Source organism: Anthonomus grandis, chromosome 3 (genome assembly GCF_022605725.1).
Source record: "Anthonomus grandis grandis chromosome 3, icAntGran1.3, whole genome shotgun sequence".
In the NCBI taxonomy this organism is placed as follows: domain Eukaryota; kingdom Metazoa; phylum Arthropoda; class Insecta; order Coleoptera; family Curculionidae; genus Anthonomus; species Anthonomus grandis.
In genome coordinates this window covers 13,980,596-14,000,214 of record NC_065548.1, presented here as the reverse complement: position 1 = coordinate 14,000,214, position 19,619 = coordinate 13,980,596, and the positions used below count along the sequence as shown (strand labels likewise).

At 29.7% G+C, this 19,619-nt stretch overlaps 1 protein-coding gene and 1 long non-coding RNA gene across 3 annotated transcripts in view; one reads left to right on the top strand and one right to left on the bottom strand.

The window, feature by feature from the left end:
• LOC126733842 (probable JmjC domain-containing histone demethylation protein 2C) overlaps positions 1-19,619 on the top strand; it is a 408,562-nt gene that overhangs the window by 306,092 nt on the left and 82,851 nt on the right. The window contains exon 8 of one of the 2 annotated variants that reach the window (XM_050437254.1): positions 15,279-15,323. The exons of the other annotated variant lie outside the window; for it this stretch is intronic. Within the exon in view, the coding sequence (XP_050293211.1) occupies positions 15,279-15,323 (45 nt within the window). The remainder of the gene's footprint in view (positions 1-15,278; positions 15,324-19,619) is intronic. 2 annotated transcript variants of the gene reach the window in all.
• LOC126733852 (uncharacterized) lies at positions 1,053-18,018 on the bottom strand. Its single transcript, XR_007659890.1, has 3 exons — positions 17,945-18,018; positions 1,316-1,431; positions 1,053-1,235 (listed from the first exon to the last, which is right to left on the bottom strand). It is a non-coding gene; the product is annotated as an uncharacterized LOC126733852 (long non-coding RNA).

The window sequence follows — 19,619 nt, the reverse complement described above, 5'->3', positions numbered from 1 at the left end:
AAATAATAAAATAAATTTTTTTAAAAAGCTTCAGTTTTCAAGCAGAGTTTTTATTTAATATAAAATGATGAAAAGTATGACAGTAATGATAAATTGACTAAATACCTAAAGACTTGTGCAATTCTTAAGTTGTAATATTTGTACATTTTTCTTGAAAGAAACAAACGAGTACTTCAACTGCCTGGAAATTATTTTTCTTGTTTTTCCTGATTTTTCTGATCCAGCCATGGGATTTTTTGATTTCCAGTGAGTCAAAATCCAATTTTTCCAAGCACTGCCAATTTCGGTCGAACGAAAACCTCCACTTGCCTGAACAAAATTGATAGCTGTAAATTTTTAATTTTTGAATTTTGTAATTTAAAACTGGAGCGTTGCCAAAATCTTTTAAGAAAATGATGTTCCTATTCTTCCAGGAAGTCAAAACAAAATTATTTTCTTTAAGTTAATTTATATAATAAAAATCTACCCACAGTAAATCTAAAAAAAGACACAAATTATAAAATAAAAAACAAAAATTATTAAATAATCTTCTAATTCATTTAATTAAAAATAAGAAAACTGTCAGTAAAATCAATGTTAAATATCTTGTTGTTCAGCATTCGTAAATTTTATTAGGAACTAACACTTTATTTAATTTATGAACTGTACCGTTGTATTTGCAAGCAGCATACAAGAAGTCAATTTTGTAATGATTTTCGGCTTTCTAAAGATACAACATTAAAATCTTAAAACATTCTTCTCTATGAAACCATATATGGATAAATTTTATGCTTGTTGATGTATAGGTACCTAAGAAATCTTTTTTGTACCTTTTCTATTAGGTTTTTGCTTGTGGTGACCACGCAACAGAAGCATACTCAAGATGAGGTCTTACAAAAGCATTATACAATGATGTAATATAAAAAAGCCAAGTATCTGTTAAGCTTTATTTACAGTATGATCATAATGAACATTAAATTTAAGACCATTCACATAGTAAACACCTATCCTAGGTCCTTGCAATAAGATTTTCTAGTAAACGTTGTCACAGAACACTTATCAATATTCAAATACAATTTGATCATTTGATCAGGCAAGCTGTATCCAAATCACAGTGAAGTTTGTTACAATCATCCAAAGAGGAAACAGACCCAAACATTTTAAAATTATCAGTAAACATGAGACATGATGAGTAAATTATAAATAGAAGAGGTACCCTAGACGTTGCAGATATTTCATAACCCTTCACTTTCTATCTGTAAAGTAAAACTTCATATACTGAATGCTCCAAGAATCCAAGCATACCTAACCTGTCAATTAATCGTTTGTGACTTACTTTATCAAATGCCTTCGCACAGTCAGTTATGACTGTATCAAGCTGACGTCTGTTATTTCTTGCTTCTGCTGAGTAGATTGGTAGTTGTCGACCTGTCTGCTAAAAAGCAAGCCATGCTGCTGTGGGGAAAATTCTGATTGAAATTGATTAAATATATTGCCATGAATTATTGATTCAAACATATTAGCTAAGGAATTTAAAATACTTATTGGTCTGTAATTTCAAACAGATCTTTTAAGAACATTGGGGAAAACTTCACTATTAATTGATTTATTGAAAACATAAGTTACAGTCTATACAAGAAAGTCAACAGAGCATTTATATATTATATGAGAGAGTATTATCACCTTTAGTATATCTTTTGGGTTTTAATTTTTTAATACTTTCCCTAACAGAACCTTCTGACATTTCAGAGAAATTAATGTTACCAGTTATATATTTGATGTTTCATTAAGATATATAGAGCTAAAGTACTGTGCAAAGGAGTCTGCTATAGTTTTTGAATCAGTTTTAAAATTGCCGTTAAGGTACTTAGTTTAGGCCTTAGGGTATATCATTTTGTTTACTTTTTGCATGAATAAAAGATCAAAAACTGCCTTGATTCTCACTTTCATTATTTTCAAGTGATTTATGATATTTTTGATATTCTAGTCCAGTTTGATCATTCACTTCGTTCAATTGAAAAGAATTTAAGGTACTCAAATTTTCTTTCGCACCTAACTATTTTTTCAGGTATTGCTATGTCAATGCAAGAGTACAGCTTTTCATAAAAAAGTTGGAATGGAATCGTAGAGTTACACAATTATAAAGTAAAGTTTGAGGAGGGATATTATAATCATCTTCTTTTACCAAAGGCATACAAAAATCTTACATTATACTATTGCTAAATTAATAACTAACAAATATATAAAAATTATAACTAATTAGTTCTTAAAATATAATTCTTATTACAAAAAAAACATATAATGGTTTTCTCACCTTGGGGAATTGACCTTAAGTGCCTGGACGATATAAAAAATCCCTTCAATATTATACTTGTAGATCAATAAAATGCCAACGAACCTTACAACAACAACAATGACGAAGTCATGAACTTTACTAGTAATTAAGGTTATATGATTCATATATTCTTTGAGGTATATCGAAAGTAAAAGGCACTGTAACTCGGCGAATTCTCTATTCCATCAATAAAATAATGATTCCATAATAAATGAGTTCTGAGATCCGCGCCGTTTTCTTCCAATCCCCAAGTCGATAAATCGACCCATTCTCGAATGGCGAGCCACGATGAACGAGGCCCCATAAAACAGTTTTCTCCTTTTTTGTATCCGCGATTAAAGGAGTTTTGTTTCAAAAGACGAACTTGCCGTTACCAAAGCGAGCGGAGAATCGTATGGGGAATTTCATTGCCTTAACTCGAAACTGGTTCTTTTTTATGGGAATTCTTCGACCACTCGCTCCAAAAACAGTCATGCAATGTGTAACTTCACGTTCGGTATGTCTTCTGTATGTGTACTGGATTTTTCGCGTGATGACGACCGTGTTGCACCGGTTTTTCTGGGTTTTATATCGGTACCATCAATGCCAATTACGTTGGATATTGCTTGTAGGCCATTATTGCTTTTGTAGACTTTTAAAATAAGGTTAAAGGCTTAGTTAATTAAGAATCTGTTTTTATCGCTTGTTTTTCAATGGGTGATATAATTAAAATCTTAATGACTTTTAAAAGTTAAAACAAAAAGAATAAAAAATTCAAATAAGGAAAATTATTAATTTGTTTCAGATACTTGAAGTTGTTTGAAAACATATTACAAGTGAAAAAATAAAAAGCTTGAAATGTTCAAAAGAGAAACAAATAAGAATATATATTTTTAATTGTCTGTAAGAAAACCAACATTTTTAATGAGTTCTTAGTTAATTAATAAAAAAGGTCAAAAAACTTTGTTTTTATAATTTAAAAAAATTATCTTAATTACCTAAAAAAAGACTTTGTAGTTCGGCTGTGAAAATTCAAAAATTACTTTGATCTCTTAAAAACTAAAAAAAACGTCATGTTTAGCTAATTTACACCAATTAAAAAGATAAAGAGACCAAGATAAAAAATTATTTCCCCTGACTAAATAAAGACAAGTTTTGTATTTATGATCTGTATTTTTTAAATTATTTTTTTATATTTTCCTAATTAAAAGTTTTCTTGTGTGTATTAAAGACGGGGTTAGTTTTCAGAAAACTGTATACTAAGTTTAATAATAATAATAATAATAATAATAATAATAATAATAATAATAATAATAATAATAATAATAATAATAATAATAATAATAATAATAATAATAATAATGAACGATGTTAATAAACATGATTCTGCAAAATACCGCCCAATTACCTGCTTACCAACGATGTATAAGATTCTTACTTCGTGTATTGCCCAGAGGATCTACGAGCATTGCGAACTGGGCCAAATTATTGCAAATGAGCAAAAGGGGTGTACGAAGAATGCTATAGGATGCAAAGAGCAACTGATAATTGACTCCATTTAATTTAAAAAAAAGTTACTCTTGCAAAATTATGATTTAACTTACTGTTCCTTAAATATCTTACTTTAATTGTTCAGAAATACCTGCTAAAATGTTGCAAAAATTTATAAAAAAAAAGGAAATTGGACTTGGATTTTTAAAAAATCATGTTATAATTTAAATAATTTGTTAAATATAAAAGATTATCAAAAGCTACCTTAAGTCATTATTTTATTTGACAAGTTTAATTTAACATTTAAGCCTAATTTTCTTTTTTTTTTAGTTTTTGCAGCATTTTAACTGGCGCTTCTGTACAATTAAACTCAGATATTTTAAAAACAGTGCCTTAAATCATAATTTTGCAAGAGTAACTTTTTTTTCCAAATTAAATGGAGAATTTAACAGTTGACTTCTTATAAAAAGAAAAAATATTTTATCACCTCGCGGATTTGAGACAAAAAAGGATCAAGTCCCTCCGTATGTTACACCACTGGCAATTTTTTTTTAAATTGGGTTCATCAGTAATTAATAATTCACTACAGTAACCACCATGCAAAATTTAATTAAAGATTTAGCTGGTAGTTTAAAAGTTATGATAAATAAACAATTAATTATTCTTAACTTTAACACCCTGTATCTTTGTTATTAAACATTTCTGAGAAAAAATTAATGATGAAAGTCTATTTCTTTTTAAATTCTCTATCACGTATTAAAATTAATGACGTTTAAACTGGACCACCCTGTATAAATAAATGTTTAAAGCACGCAATCTCAATATGGTATATGCACAGTTCAAAACTCACAGATTCCACAGAAAAATTAATGTACCGAAGTCCAGATTTTCCAAATCCTTAAAATTGTACGAATTATCATTCACGATTTGTACTTAAACTATATGTTTATACTAAACTGTTAATAATAATAATAAAAATAATCATAATAATAAAGTCAATTTTCTTAAACTTAGGTCTCTAAGCAAGTCCTACTTTTTATCCTTCATTAGACTTAAATGCCAATAGAGAATGATGATAAAGAAAAAAAAATCAAATACGACTAACTTGCAAGAGTGACTGTGTACACGTAGATCTAAAAAAATGTGAGAAAAGATTTGTACAACGTGTATATATTTTTCATCCACTAATAGCAAAGCGCTTTCGACTAATAAATAGCCATCATTAGTGCTACCAAAACTACCAAAAACTTCAGAACTTCACTAAAATGATCAAACTTACGGGTCAAAATTTAACAAAAAACTCTCTCCCTAAAGGGGTCAAAACATAAAATATTATGAAAAAACTTTTTACAAACAAATTTAGACAATCGTCACAATTTAAAATTAACAAAATTTATATAACTTAAAAGTTCAAACGTAGAAGACAATAACCATCAATGAAAAGACTTTATACGTATACAGACAGAACGGTTAATAAAATTATGTGTTTCAGATCAGATTAAATATTCAATAGTTTTATGAATTTTGACAATTAAAGCTTGGATTTTATTTTATATAATGCACTTGATTACATTTATATTTATGCAATAATATTTTTTTAAATTAATTAATTTATTTATTTATTTATTACGCTCTCACAAACACATTGGAAATGTAATTACATGTTAACAGTGCTTACTAAGCCAGTAAAGGCGAGAAAAAGAAAGACTCCAACTAAAATCTACTAACTAAACAAATTAACAATATAAAAAAAATATAAAAAACATACAAATACATATAGCAGGTTCTAAAACAAATATGTGTACCACTTATACTTTGAACTACCTAAAACCACAGATCTAATTTGTCCTACAGAACTATTAAAGAAATCTATATCACATTTTTGTATATATTCATTACTTTGGTACATCATTCGATTTATAGGTGAACTACTTGGAGTTAAACATTGGAACAGCTTTTTATTTCTTATTCTTAAATTCACAAAAGTTACGTTGTTAATTAAGGAACATTTCTTATACTTTAAATTGTTGACAATATTATATATAAATAGTACATCATTTAAACTTCGTCTAATACTTAATCTAATCATACTAAATTCAGCATACTTTCATAAGAAATCATATAGAGACAGGTATATGAGTTCTTAAGTATAGATACCTTAAAAACCTCTTTTGCACTTTTTCAATCATATCGATATGCACCAATGACTGTGGTGACCAAATAACAGAGGCATATTCTAAATGGGGTCTAACCAATGTATTGTATAACATTATGATTGATTTTATTTGTTTAAAGTTTTTAGTGTTTCTAATTAGAAATCCAAAATTTATTGACAATAGCTTCATAGTGCTGGTTAAATTTAAAGTTTGACTGCATGTACACACCAAGGTCCCTACATTCACTTTTCCTGCTTAGTGACAAATTATCAATCATGTAATTAAACTTGGTACATTCCACTTTTCGTGTAAAAGTTAAAACATGACATTTACCAACATTTAATAACATTCTATTGACCTTAAACCACTCAGACACTGAGTCTAAATCACTCTGCAACTCATCACAATCTTTAATAGATGATATATGTTTAAATAACTTAAAGTCATCTGCAAACACGACACACTCAGAACATTCTACAGAATCTGTCAAGTCATTAATAAAAATCACAAACAGTAATGGACCAAGGTTACTGCCCTGTGGCACTCCAGACACTGCCATGTACTGCACAGATAAGTCTCTACCCATCTTAACCCGTTGAATTTTTTTCTTTACATTTTAGATTAAACAGAAACCTTTACTTGTCTGAAAAAAATTAATAACTTCAAATTTTTATTTTTGAGTTTTGTAATTTAAAACTGGAGCGTTGGCAAAATATCTTAAGAAAATTATGTTCCTTGTCTTCCAGGAAGTCAAAATAAATGTATTTTCTTTTAGCTAATTTATATATTAAAAATATAAAAAGTCAGAAAATGCCATATTTAGGTAATTCAAGTTTCCCAAGATAAAAAAAAAATAAAAAAATAACTTCTGCGGTCTAAATAAAGACATATTTATTATATTGATAAATTTTCATAACTTGAGCTTTTTTTGTAATTAAAAACGTTTCCAGTCAACTTTATACTAAAATTATACTTATACTAATAATAATATAATAAGAATAATAATAATAATGGTATTTTTCTCTTCTTTAGTTGTTCAAATATAATCCCGACTACAAGATTCAGATTTTTCCTGGCAAATTCTTGGAAAAAACATTTCAACTGTCTGGAAATTTGTTTTCTTTTATTTCAGGCATATATGTCGGTTGTTCCTTTTTTCAGGCACCTGGAATAATTTTTCATTTTTTTTCAGGTGATTTTTAGTTTTATTCCAGGCATTTCATGATTGTATATCATCCAGGTAATTTAATTATGGCTTTAGTACTTCTAATAATTTTTTTATTACAGGAACATACTCATCATTTAGGAAATTTTAAATATTTTTTTTTTACTTTATTCCAGGCTTTTTTACTTAATAATTGCTTATTTCAGGTACCTCATTTTCAATCTGACTTTCAAACAAAATTTCAAAGTGTAACTGTGATGAATTTAAAGTTCCACACATATTTTCACAAAAAAATCACTCTATGCGAAAAATCACTCTTTTTAAAAAAACCCAAAACTTATATAATTTTGCTAAAGTATTTAAGAAATACCTTAAGGAGAGGTTAATATCGTTTTCGCAAAGTAAACATTTATTTTATAGACAACACGATTTTCTTTATGCTGTAAGTACAACAGATATAATATATATTATGATATGATATATCTGTAATCCGCTAAACAAACAACAGATAAACTGAAAAAGAACGAAAAATGTATTACAATATTTTTAGATTTGGCAAACGCCTTGGATACTGTGCCTATGATCGACTGTTATCGTATTAATATATATATCGGACGTATTATCTTTAAATAGAGTAAAAGGCCCAGTTTTGATAACTTTTGAAAAATGATCTGACAAAAAAAAAACAAAAATTTTTAAAAATTGAGGATACGTTAAATGAATCATTAAAAATAAAAATAGAAATACACTTTACTAATTATCAAATATATTAACTCACTCGCGGAATTGGAAATCAGATGATGACAATAATTTTTTCTGGAAAGAGTTTGGAATGTATAAGACAGTGCAACAATTGGAATGAGTAAGATAAGGAACTGGCTAGACCCGTTTAAATTATCACTTAACATATAAAAAATACATAGTCTATTTATTAACTCAAGCAAACCTCCTACATTTGATTCCCTTGATATATAAAAAATGCTCAATAGAATGTTATTAAGAGGGTTTCCTTTACCAAGTATTTGGATGTTATAATGTCGATAAATATGTAGAATGGAATCACCACACTTTAAATCTAACCGAAAATATCTGAAACCTTTAAATGTGGTATAAAATTATATTTTAAAAATCCTATTTGGCAAAATAATAATATTTAACCAATGTATTATACTTTTGTGATATTTTTGATTTCCAATCAGTTTATCTCTTGAAAGTTTGTTACTTTGTTCATAAAAACCTCAAACTAAATAATGCTGTAACGCATTCTCATAATACTCGCAATATCACAAATGATCACTTAGAAATTCCCAAGAGTAATACAAATTTAAATAAGCGCTTTATAAATTATCTTGCACCAAAAATACTCAATTTAGTTCTAAAAGATGTACGAAAAATAATAAACAGAAAAAAATTAATAAACTAGTGGCTAGGATAACAAGTTTAAATTCATTAAGGATAAAAAACTCTTATTAATAAATACATCCAGGTTTTAAGTTACGTAAGTGACTATGAATATATTCCTAGATCCATGAAATTTATATTTGTATTGATGTATGAATTAAATAACAAATAATAATGAAGGCATATACCCGTACCGGAAGTCCGCCATATACATTTTATTCACATATGCGAACGTTATCTACCGCCTTAATATCTAACATTATATAACTATATCAAATACTATAATATATGACTAATTTAAATAAACGTGCAGCAGAACCATTTAAATTATGCATTAACCCTTTTCGCCACGTTAATAACCAACTTATTATTACTAAATCGTTATAAATAGCGAGTTTCAGACCCAGATCGAATAGAAAGTTGTTAATACCAGAATGCATAATCGAACGCCGGCCTTGGAACATTGCCAAGCTCGTAAATGCATTTTTTACTTGATAATAAGCTTAAAATAATATCGTAAAAAGGCAGGAAATATTGGGCTTTTGTTAGAGTTTTGTTGGATTCTTACTAAGTTGGATGGCGGCCAGCTAATGGAGCTAAAAACCCTTATTTTTGCCCCTAGTGCAGAAAAATATTAAAATGTTTCATTCAATAAATTTTCACATTTTACTGGAGTACTGGATTTTATATTTTTGGGCATATAAGTGTGTCCTTGAAACGCTGAAATAATCAAAAAAACATTGTGCAACGCGGTTTTCATTAAAATTTATTTAAATTTCGCTAGCACATGACAACAGATTAATGGCGTATATGTATAGTACGTACGCAAATCGAGCTATTGCTATCTGAACAGACGCCCACTTAACGTGTAAATTGTTTCGACATATTGACATTTTTAACGGGCATGAGAGCTTTTCGTGATAAGCTTCTAATAGAAAAAATATCAGTTATTGGTTCGTTTTTAGTACGCACGTGATATGGTGATTATTTTTTTTTATTGATCGCCTATCAGATATTTTTAGAAACGTTAATCATTACAGGTAAGTGTGTTTTTTCCCAAGTTTTAATTGGACTCATTCAGTTAGATATAAATTTCAATTAATATTTACACATGTTTATTAAGTATAAATTACATTAAAGCAGATATTTAAATTCCAAGGTGTTACGTAAAAGTCAATTAATACTGTAGACATGAACAGGTTATATTTCAATAAATGAATTGGTTTTTTAATAAATATTTATTCTTGGCTGTCGGGATTTTTAATATTACATATTTTAAACGAACAATAAAGTAATAATTATTAACTGACTGAAATTTTATCTAAATTTTTATGATACTTACTATTAATAATCTTCGGGCTTTTCTTATCGGTTTAATAAAGATTCTAAATCCTCTTTCGTCAAACGTTCCCGTATTTCATTAGGATTTTTTGCCTTCTGTTAAATAGTTCTCTTAAATATTTTAAGAATTTTTCTTATTTTTAAATTATTAGGATACATTTTATGTACGGCACTTTTTATTAGATAACAAAAGAAATCAGCATTTTCTTTTTTATTATTCATAATTTTAATGGATGTGTCATAATTGCGTTTAAGTTTGGAGTATAATTTTATATTATAGGAATATAATTTCACATGATAAAAATGAACGGCTTATTAAAATCACAATTTATATGGAATTGATTCTTAGAGAGTGCTGAGTCATTTTGGAAAGATTTTTTCTTACGTAATTGTATTCAAAAAACATTATTTTATTATGGTCGTCCAAGATTCCTAGTTCTAAAATGGCTTTTAAGGTCGCAAATTGGGTACAAAATTGGTTTCTATCGCACTTTATTCTTTCATTATATCAATTACATTACACAAATATTACTTCATTAAGATAATACTCCATTATTTGAAAATTTAATTTAAAAATCTTTCTTTGTCTTTGTAATTATTTATACCATACAGGAAACATTTTACCAACTTTTGTTGTGACTAAAACAACAAAAGAAAAACACATTCTGTCAAATTTTTATGTATTAATTACAGATTCATCAACATAACCACACTACGGATTCTCCCAATTATTGGCGTTAAATAATATATAAATTTGATGAAAATTTGCCTTTTTTGAACTAAGTGTAGTGTGTTTTTATTAGTTGGCATTCTTCAAATTTATGACTGAGATTAATCTCAACAGTGAGAACACGATAACAAGGATTCACTGGCAACAATGGATCATCACTGATTTTTGCTATGGAGCCCTGTAAACGGTGGCTAACTATAACTAAATTTAATAACGTTAAAAATAATAAGTGCATTAATAATTTGAAGAAAATTTGTAAATAATAAAAAAAATTCAAAATCTCATATAGACGTACAGTGGACATCGAAAACAAGGTCACGAAGTTTAAAATCACCTAAAATTAAACACACGTTTACAAAGAAAAAAATTGTAATTTTCTACCTGGTGCCATACAAGCCATGATATACGAATTAGTCAAAATTAATAAGAATCAAAGCCCTGTAACTAGCTTCAGGTACGTTCCAACATTTGCTTAACCCAACCCAATGATATATTTATCAGCTTTGATATGGAATCAGCAACTTATTTATAGGAATCTGGAACAATCTGGACTAATGGAGGAAGGTCTCCTACTTTCATACTTCTTTCATGGATCGAGAGAGATTCAAGCCTAAATGTTCTTATGAATAATTGCAACTAAAGAACGTCGGTTTAGTCTCCAGCTAACCGAGTATCATATACGACTTGAGGATGACATAGTAATAAATGAAAATAAATCTTTTTGTTGGACCCAAATCCAATAAGATCTCATGAGAGAAATATATGGATCTAAAATATATGTTTATGTCAAAAATAAAGCAAAAAAAATATAGTATTTTTCAGCTTCTACCGCATTTCATTTTTCCATTATGTCTGGAATCGACTTAAAATGTTATGTCTCTTTTGTATATATATTCTCTATAGATGAGAAGCTTTGATTCATTACGATCATTGCAGATTCTTAAATCTAAAATGTGTTTCTAGCTCAAAAAATGGGTACAAAGTCGATTTTTTAAGTTGCTACCAAATCTCATTTTTTCATTACATCGTAATTTGCTTGAAAATATAATTTTTCTTACGTAATTATGATCCCCACAGGCGAGGAAGATAAGAAGACAGAGATTTTATTGCAATCGTCTGAGACTCTTGGATATAAAATGGATTTTTACGTCAAAAAAAATAGAGTAAAAAGTATTTTTTTTCGAGTTTTACCGTATTCAATACGTAAAATTTAAATGAATAAATTTAACTTTTTGTTAAAAATAAACTGATTTAAATAAAACTCGTTAGATAGATTTTAAAGTATTCGGGTTAGATTAGCAATACACATTTTTGATAATAAAAATCAATCAAAAAAGCCTTATTTGGTTTTTCTGTATGTTAATACATAATTTAAATGACTATTGGACCCATTTGTTGAATAGTCATTTATTAATTATCAATTATCCCGCTAAAATAGTAAAACAAAAATTTTTAGGAAAGTAAAGGTGGGACAACAATATGCCACAAAACTAACTTATTAAAAAAAAGCACATTATGTATATTAAATGTGGGTAGCGTAAATTATGATTTAATAAAGGCTCGAACCGCCATACTATTAAATATTCATAAATTCCAACCATTATATTAATAAAAATTCGCATGTCCTATTATATTTAATTGCCACAGTATGATAATTAACCTAACAACTTTATTCATAAACCTTCCATGACGAAACAGCTATTTTTACCGTGTCTATGCCTACTCATCTAAAACTATTATTATCATTATTATTATTATTCTAGCTAATCGGTTATATATACTTGACCTTTGAAGCCTTCTCGCGCTATAAAAATAATCTAGAGTAAAGAGAGAGAAAAAAAGAAAAAAAAATGATTGATATAATAGTCAACTTGTATGTAAATGCCTTGTTTACCTTGTAACATAATTACGCTTACGTTAGCAAAATGTTTTTCATATGTACGTAAGTGGCGCGATAATACGAAAAATTATCAGTTAAATGGTGGAAATTCTCACTTGAATTTCAAGTTTTATAACGATCACGACCTTTCTAAATGTCACTGTGGCGGTTGTTAAATTTTATGCACGATAAACAAAATAAATATTAGAGTTTTTATTGTCAATTTTCTTTGCAAAAACATGTTTCTTAAACTCTACATGAGTTGGGTAAAACAAGGTGTCATATTTGGGCCAAAAAGTAGCCAGAAATGGTTGTTATTTACCGATCGTAGTTGGTCAAATGATTATTTTAGTCGGATAAGGTTTTTATCGCTTTTGTGTGACAAATTTTTGATTAGATCCCAGTAACCATTAGGCTCCTATTTTTTTATCAAAGCTATATTTCTTGAGCCACTTTATGCCCATTATTTGCTCTACGATTAAGTCAAACTGTAGCCGTTAAAATTAGTTTAATAAAAGAAAATAAAATGAGCATACGTGTTTGTTTGTTTTGTTTGTCTATTTTAAGGTTGCTTAAGTGAGGAATAAGTATAAAAACTTTTATGGCTATTTTCTAATAAAAACCCAGAAGCCGTAAATCTTTTATGACCCACCCCTTAATGTTTATTTTGATCGAACTTAAGATATGTTTTTGTCCATTTTGTGCCCGTTATTTGACCAAAACTAAGCCTGACGGAAAATGACCACTATCAAAGATCTAACAAGATAAGTCTTGTTAAAGCTGTGCTCTTATATAACCAATTTAAAGCTGATGTTAAAAGATTAATAAGCTTAATAGGTTTGTTCTTAAAGCCCTAATTTAACCTTAAAAGGGTAATTGGTTATTTTTTTCAAATGCTAAATTAATATTTGCTATCTTATGGCTAGTTAGGCATATTTATGCCAAAAATGGTTAATTAGTTACGTTTAAGGCTAATTAGTCGCCGAATTCTTACTTTGGCAACTCATTACACTCGTTCTTATTTTGGCACGAAAACGAGTTTAACTAGAAAATAAAAATTGGTAATTAATATTTGCCAGTTGAGCTTTTACTAATTACTAAGGCTTTAGTTAATTTCAATGAGCAAGATGAGCAATGTATATGCTAAATCTTATTTTCCAACAAGTTTTGATGAAGATTTTCCGCGAAGATGGTTCGGAAAAAGAGGTTATATTGACTGACCTGCCAGAACTCCTGAGATGTCGCCATTTGACTTTTTTTTATAAACATTTAAAATCCAAAATTTAGATTTGCTGCAATAAATAGTAGACGCGTGCTGTCAAGTTATACCAGAAATGCTACATTATGTAAGCCAGCATTTCGAACAGTGTCCTTACTATTTGAAATATTAAGAAAACAGGTGGGCGGTGTAGCTAGAATTGTCAACTTTAACCGTATCATAATCTGTGTAACCATTATTATGATCAATCGAAAAAAATTGAAAAATAGCATCAAATTTAAAAACTCTTGCTATGGTTATTTTTATGTTGAAACCAATTTGATCATTGGCAGAAGAACTTACTAAACTAAAAGATGAGTTAAATAGACTTATAGGTGTAAAGAATAAAAAGCTATAAACTACGTAAAAGAAATTCCAGTGATCTTTGGAAATATAATGCAAGATCCTTCTCTTATTAGTTCAACTACAGTAAGATGGAAATGGGGAATATGGGGAAACTCGTGAGCAACTTCTCACTACGACTCGTGACTTAAGTCACACATTATATCTCAGCGATACTGACTCTTAAATCGGGACCTTGATTCGGACAGCGACTAAGACCGACTGTAACAACTAAACTTTGACTGTATGACTTTACGCCAGTTTGTTTACTTATAATTTGGCAGTTTTTTAGCAAAAAAGAAAGAGTTTAAATACGATTAAAAATTCCATTATTTTAAAACAGTGGAATGGTTTTAGGAGAATTGTATATTTTTATATTGAATGAATGAAAAAGTGGCTACTGAAACAGCCCAAACATTAGGACAGAAACATGGTGCGAATGCTTTATAATTGTTTCTTTGACCATTAAACCCTTAACAGAATATTTTCAGATGTTAAATATTATTTAGTACTTAATGTCCTAAGATAATTAGAGTATAAAGTGACCCTTAATTTAGTTTTTGGTTTAATCGGTAAAGTCAGCAATGTAGGCGATTTAGTCACCATATATTAAATAAAACTAGCAGTACAACTATGTTTTGTAACAAACTTTTCAAACAGTACTTACGTGCCTAAATTCTTCCTAAAATTATGTATTTACGTATCTAAACAGGTTTTTTAATTTCATGCATGAAAATATGATTTTTTTATTAACATATGAATTGAGCAAATGAAACCATTATGCATAACTTAATAAGCCACGATACGTCAAAAAAAAGCCTTAAATTGCAGCCTGCCTTTAATTGCAGTCACTCAATAGAACTATTTTATAAAAGTAAAAATTAAAAAGTAAAATTCTCTCGCATTTTCTCGGCCTATTAAACGTTTTTTGGCCAGATGCCAAAATGATGCGGTCCTTTGATAAACACTTCTGTGAAAATCTAACTAAAGAAATTACATTTTTATTTTTAGACTTTCGTTTATTTTCTTTTTTGTCAATTTTTCCCGAGAGTTTTTTTTGTTTATTTTATAGATCACAACCCGCCGATTTAAGGTTCGGCGAGATTATGGTTTATTTTTTGTTATTTTTTTGGTGTAAAAATAGACACTTTGAATTTTATAGCAAATTCCAGGAAAGCTGCTATTTCGTTGACTTATTTTGAAATTTATGTTTTTTTTTCAGGTAAATGCAAAAGAAACCATCCACGTAATGCTCAGAAAGGTTGTGGTAAGTAATAATTCTAATTTTGCATTATAAAAAAAAATAAAAATAATAATTGGGTGCTATTTTGAAAATCTGCTTTTCTGATTGTTCAGAGAATCTATTTTCAGTTTGAAAATTTTCCGTTGGAATATTCCTAGAATTTTTATTTCAAAATATTTATAATGTTTTATATCCATTGAACACCCCATGAATGTTTAAATTTTCTGAATAAATATCTTAGATGCATTCAGAATACCTGATGACATGATGATGGATATTTTTAGGCATAACTTTACCTTTCGAGAAGTCCTACAAGTAGTTAAAATAAATAACTCAACTTTAAAAAAAAACACCCCGTATATATTTCTTTAGTCCGAAATAACGGCATTCCTGAGGATGGGTTTGGGGGCTGCCGAACGTGGTCGAGAGTTAAGAATTTGTGTTAGTTAGGACGGCTTAGGGTGGGGTAGTTTCTATATATCCTAACGTTGTATACGCAACTTATTATTCCCTTAAAGTCCCTGCAAAGGTATTTTAAAATACCATTTGTGGTTTGGAATGCGAGTTTGTTTTCCATGATATGGCGTATATCCGCCTTAGTGGTAACTTGAAGGAAGCTTTCTTGACTGGCTCACTTTACATACAGGGTATCAATTTGAAAACTTTCAATGCAAATAGAAAGCGCAATTTCGTACAAATGATATACAGGTAGGGAGAACTACAACCATCAAATTTTGGTTATAGGAGCGATGCACCCCAACTTCAAAATTAAATGGCACCACCCCTTTTGTGATTAAAGAGCTTTTGGAGTAGTACTGCATATTCTGACCTGCAAAAGAATTTTTCCTAAATTCTATTCAGGGTCTAATTAAGCAAAGTATTAATTTTATTTAATTAGATGCTTAAAATGCATTCCATTTTGAGTTAAACGAAAGTATAATCTATTTTTAAACCTATTTCTCATATTTTTAAACGCTTCTCTTGGAATGGATGCACATTCTGTAATAATCCGTTGCCGAAGATCATCGAGTGAAACTGGTTGCATTTTAAACCCGACAGGTTTTAAGTAACCTCAGAGAAAAAAGTCGAGGGGTTAGATCTGGTGATCTCGCCGGCCATTCCATTGGACCTCTCCTTTCAATCTACTTATCTCGAAACTCATCATGTAAAAATGGCCTTACAGGAAGAACAAAGTGGGGTGGCGCTCCATCTTGTTGAAAATATAAACAATTTTCTATTTCTTCAACAATTAGGTTGAATCGTGGATTCCAACATTTCCAAGTAATTTTCGTTATTAAGGTTACCATTAATTAATAGGAGCCCCTTAATAGTATCACCCAATTAATATTCCCGCCCACACATTGTTTTTTCTGGATACTGTGTGCGTCCTTCCCTAAAAATATGCGGATTTTCATCACTCCAGAATTTACAGTTGTGTTTATTTACAGAACCATAAAAAAAAACGTGCATTCGTCGCTTAAACAAATATTTTTTAGCAACTCACGAGTAATACGTGATTTTTCTATTATTTCCTCGCAAAATTCTATTCCTCGGTCAAGGTCGTCTTGACGCAATTCTTCAAGAATTTGCATTTTGTATAGATGGAAATGACTTAATATAAGTACCTGACGTATAGATTCATGACAAATTTCTGTTATCGCTGAAGCTTGATGTAGAGGTAGGATTGATAGCAAAATGTCCTAATACCTGTGTTGCTTCATCAATTACTCTACGCTAACTTCTTTTTTTGTTTTCCACCGATCCTGTTTATTCGAGTTTGAGAATTAGTTGTCTCACATTAGTACACGTTTAATTTTTTTCCAGGATCTCTTTCGTTAAATGACGCAGCAGTCCTTAAAGTACAATGATTTTGAGAACCATAAATGTAAATTATTTCAATTCTTTCAGTTATACTGTAAAACATTATGTGAAGTATTTGAGTGAGTCTGTGAAAAGTTACAAGCGATATACAACGTAAAATATTTTTAAAAGTAGGTCCAAACATCTATTTTCTGGTACGACCCTACTTTCATACTTCCTAACCTGCTAAACCTAAAACCTGCATTGCAATTAAAAAATTATTGTTACTTCTGAATTTTTTGACTGTGAAACACAATCTGACACTTTACTTAAATTGGATATTGATCAGTAGCAAACAAGAAAAAACAGTTCAGCGTAGAATACTTGATTATCTTTGGCAACGGATTTATTACAAAGAGTGAATCTATTCCAAGGGAAGGCTTTCGGATTGTAAGAAAAGAGTTTAAAAAATATTATTATTTTTGTTTAGTCCAAAATGAAGCTTTATGAAGCAGAGTTTATTTTATTTAACTTATTCTTTTCTTTGACCCTGTATAAAATAGGAAAAATTCTTATGCAGGCAAAAGACCTTGGAGTAGTGGTGGTACTATTTAAAATGTTGGTGTTGAGGTGCATCGGGCCCACCCTATAACCAAAATATGGTGGTTGTAGTTTCCCCTACCTGTTTTGTACCAAATTGCGCATTTCTAACTTCTTTAGTTTCAGACTTATTTGCTTTGAAAGTGTTCAAATTGACACCCTGTATATTTACATGTGTGTAATTTCTTAACAAATTAAATACATAAAATACACTGTAAAATACGCTTTAAAATGTGGTTTATTACCTGTCATAGTTGTTCTTAGCCAATGGGTCTCTACAATGCAAATTCACTCAACAGTCATCATTCTCATATTGTTAGACATAAACTCGAACATCACATAAAAATAATAAAAAAAACAATATTTACTGTTCTGTCAACTTTTGGCAATAATAAAATATACTCACCGGGGAACTTCCGTTCCCTTGCATCATCTCAGTCAACATCAATTTACACAATGTCACATTTCAATATATACATATGTCAAACATGTTATCTTCCTTTATTTGACGACTAGCTAGTGTCACCTAAAATAGTATGGGCTTCCCCAGACGCTCCACTGCCGCTAAACAGTAAGCATCTCAACGAATTAGACAAAGGATATATTTTTACTATATCCTTCTGTTTATTCGTGTCAATCGAGCCCCAGGTAAGGCCCCCAGTCTTACCAGACAGCACTCGAGGAATTGCGCATTCGTTCCTAATTGAACAGAGGCTTTCACACCTACTTGTGCGGGCATCTTCAAGATGCGCAAACAGATCTGTACAAACTTCTCATAATGGCCACATATCTACTCAAGATCAACTATTTCTCACATATTCACCACTATTAAATTTAGCAGCCTGGTTTAACCAGTAAAACACGACTCTTTTCCCAACACACCAACTTACACACATTTCTCTCAAACGTTGCTTTCTGACTGACTCGCCAATTAATATTTTTGGGTGTCCCCTTAACTCAATGAATATTAGAGATGTTTAGCAATATACGTTATTTTAAATATATCAAGTTATTAATTGATTATGGAATTAATTAAATTGAGATAGAATTATTATAGATCATTAAAAGAGTTTTGTTTTAAATGAGAATACATATATTAAAATATAAAATAAACAAATATATAATATAATAAAATGATAAAAATCAAATATGTTTTACAACACCAACAAACAATTCTTTTTGGGTCATAAACTCCATCACCATTAGTTCTTCTGATAACAAAAAAAATTCCAAGCTGAGGGAAAACGATGACCCTTACAAAACAGATTAACTCGACGCAAATAAAAGAAATGCTCTTTCCTAATCTAAAAATACCCGCTGGCCATTAAAACGCGTACTAAAAAAAACTGGTTTAACGTCAATAAATACGACCCAAAATGGCGACACTATTATTAATCCAACAACTGTCGTGTCGTAAGTAATAAAATATTACCCAATTCGGATTAAATTACGACCTAAAAGGAGTTGGCAACGTCGCAGCCGGAGCTGCTATAGTTGGGGCTTGGCGGAATAGGTCGGTGGTTATTATCATCCTACGTGGAATTTCGACGATGACGGGGAATAATAATAAAGCAGCCGCCGATAAGGAAGAAACCCGCGAATAAATACCGGTTTTATAGCGCAAGAGAGAGAAAGAGAGAGGCAGAGAGAAGGCGAGAGCGTGGAGGATTTGGCGAATTTAAACTTGCCCGTCGTGTTGATGTATTGCATAGGGAGCCCTAGACTGGGGAAATCGTGAATCATCAATATTAAAATTTCATCGATTTATTATTATGGATGAATTATGTAGGGCACTTTTATTTCTCGGATGGTCCATGATCAATTGATGGTTTTCTGATAGGATAGTTAAAAAAATTAAAAGTGCTTTCTAAAGACGCTATGCGAGATTAGCAACAAATAAATTCCTAAAACTTTTAAAAT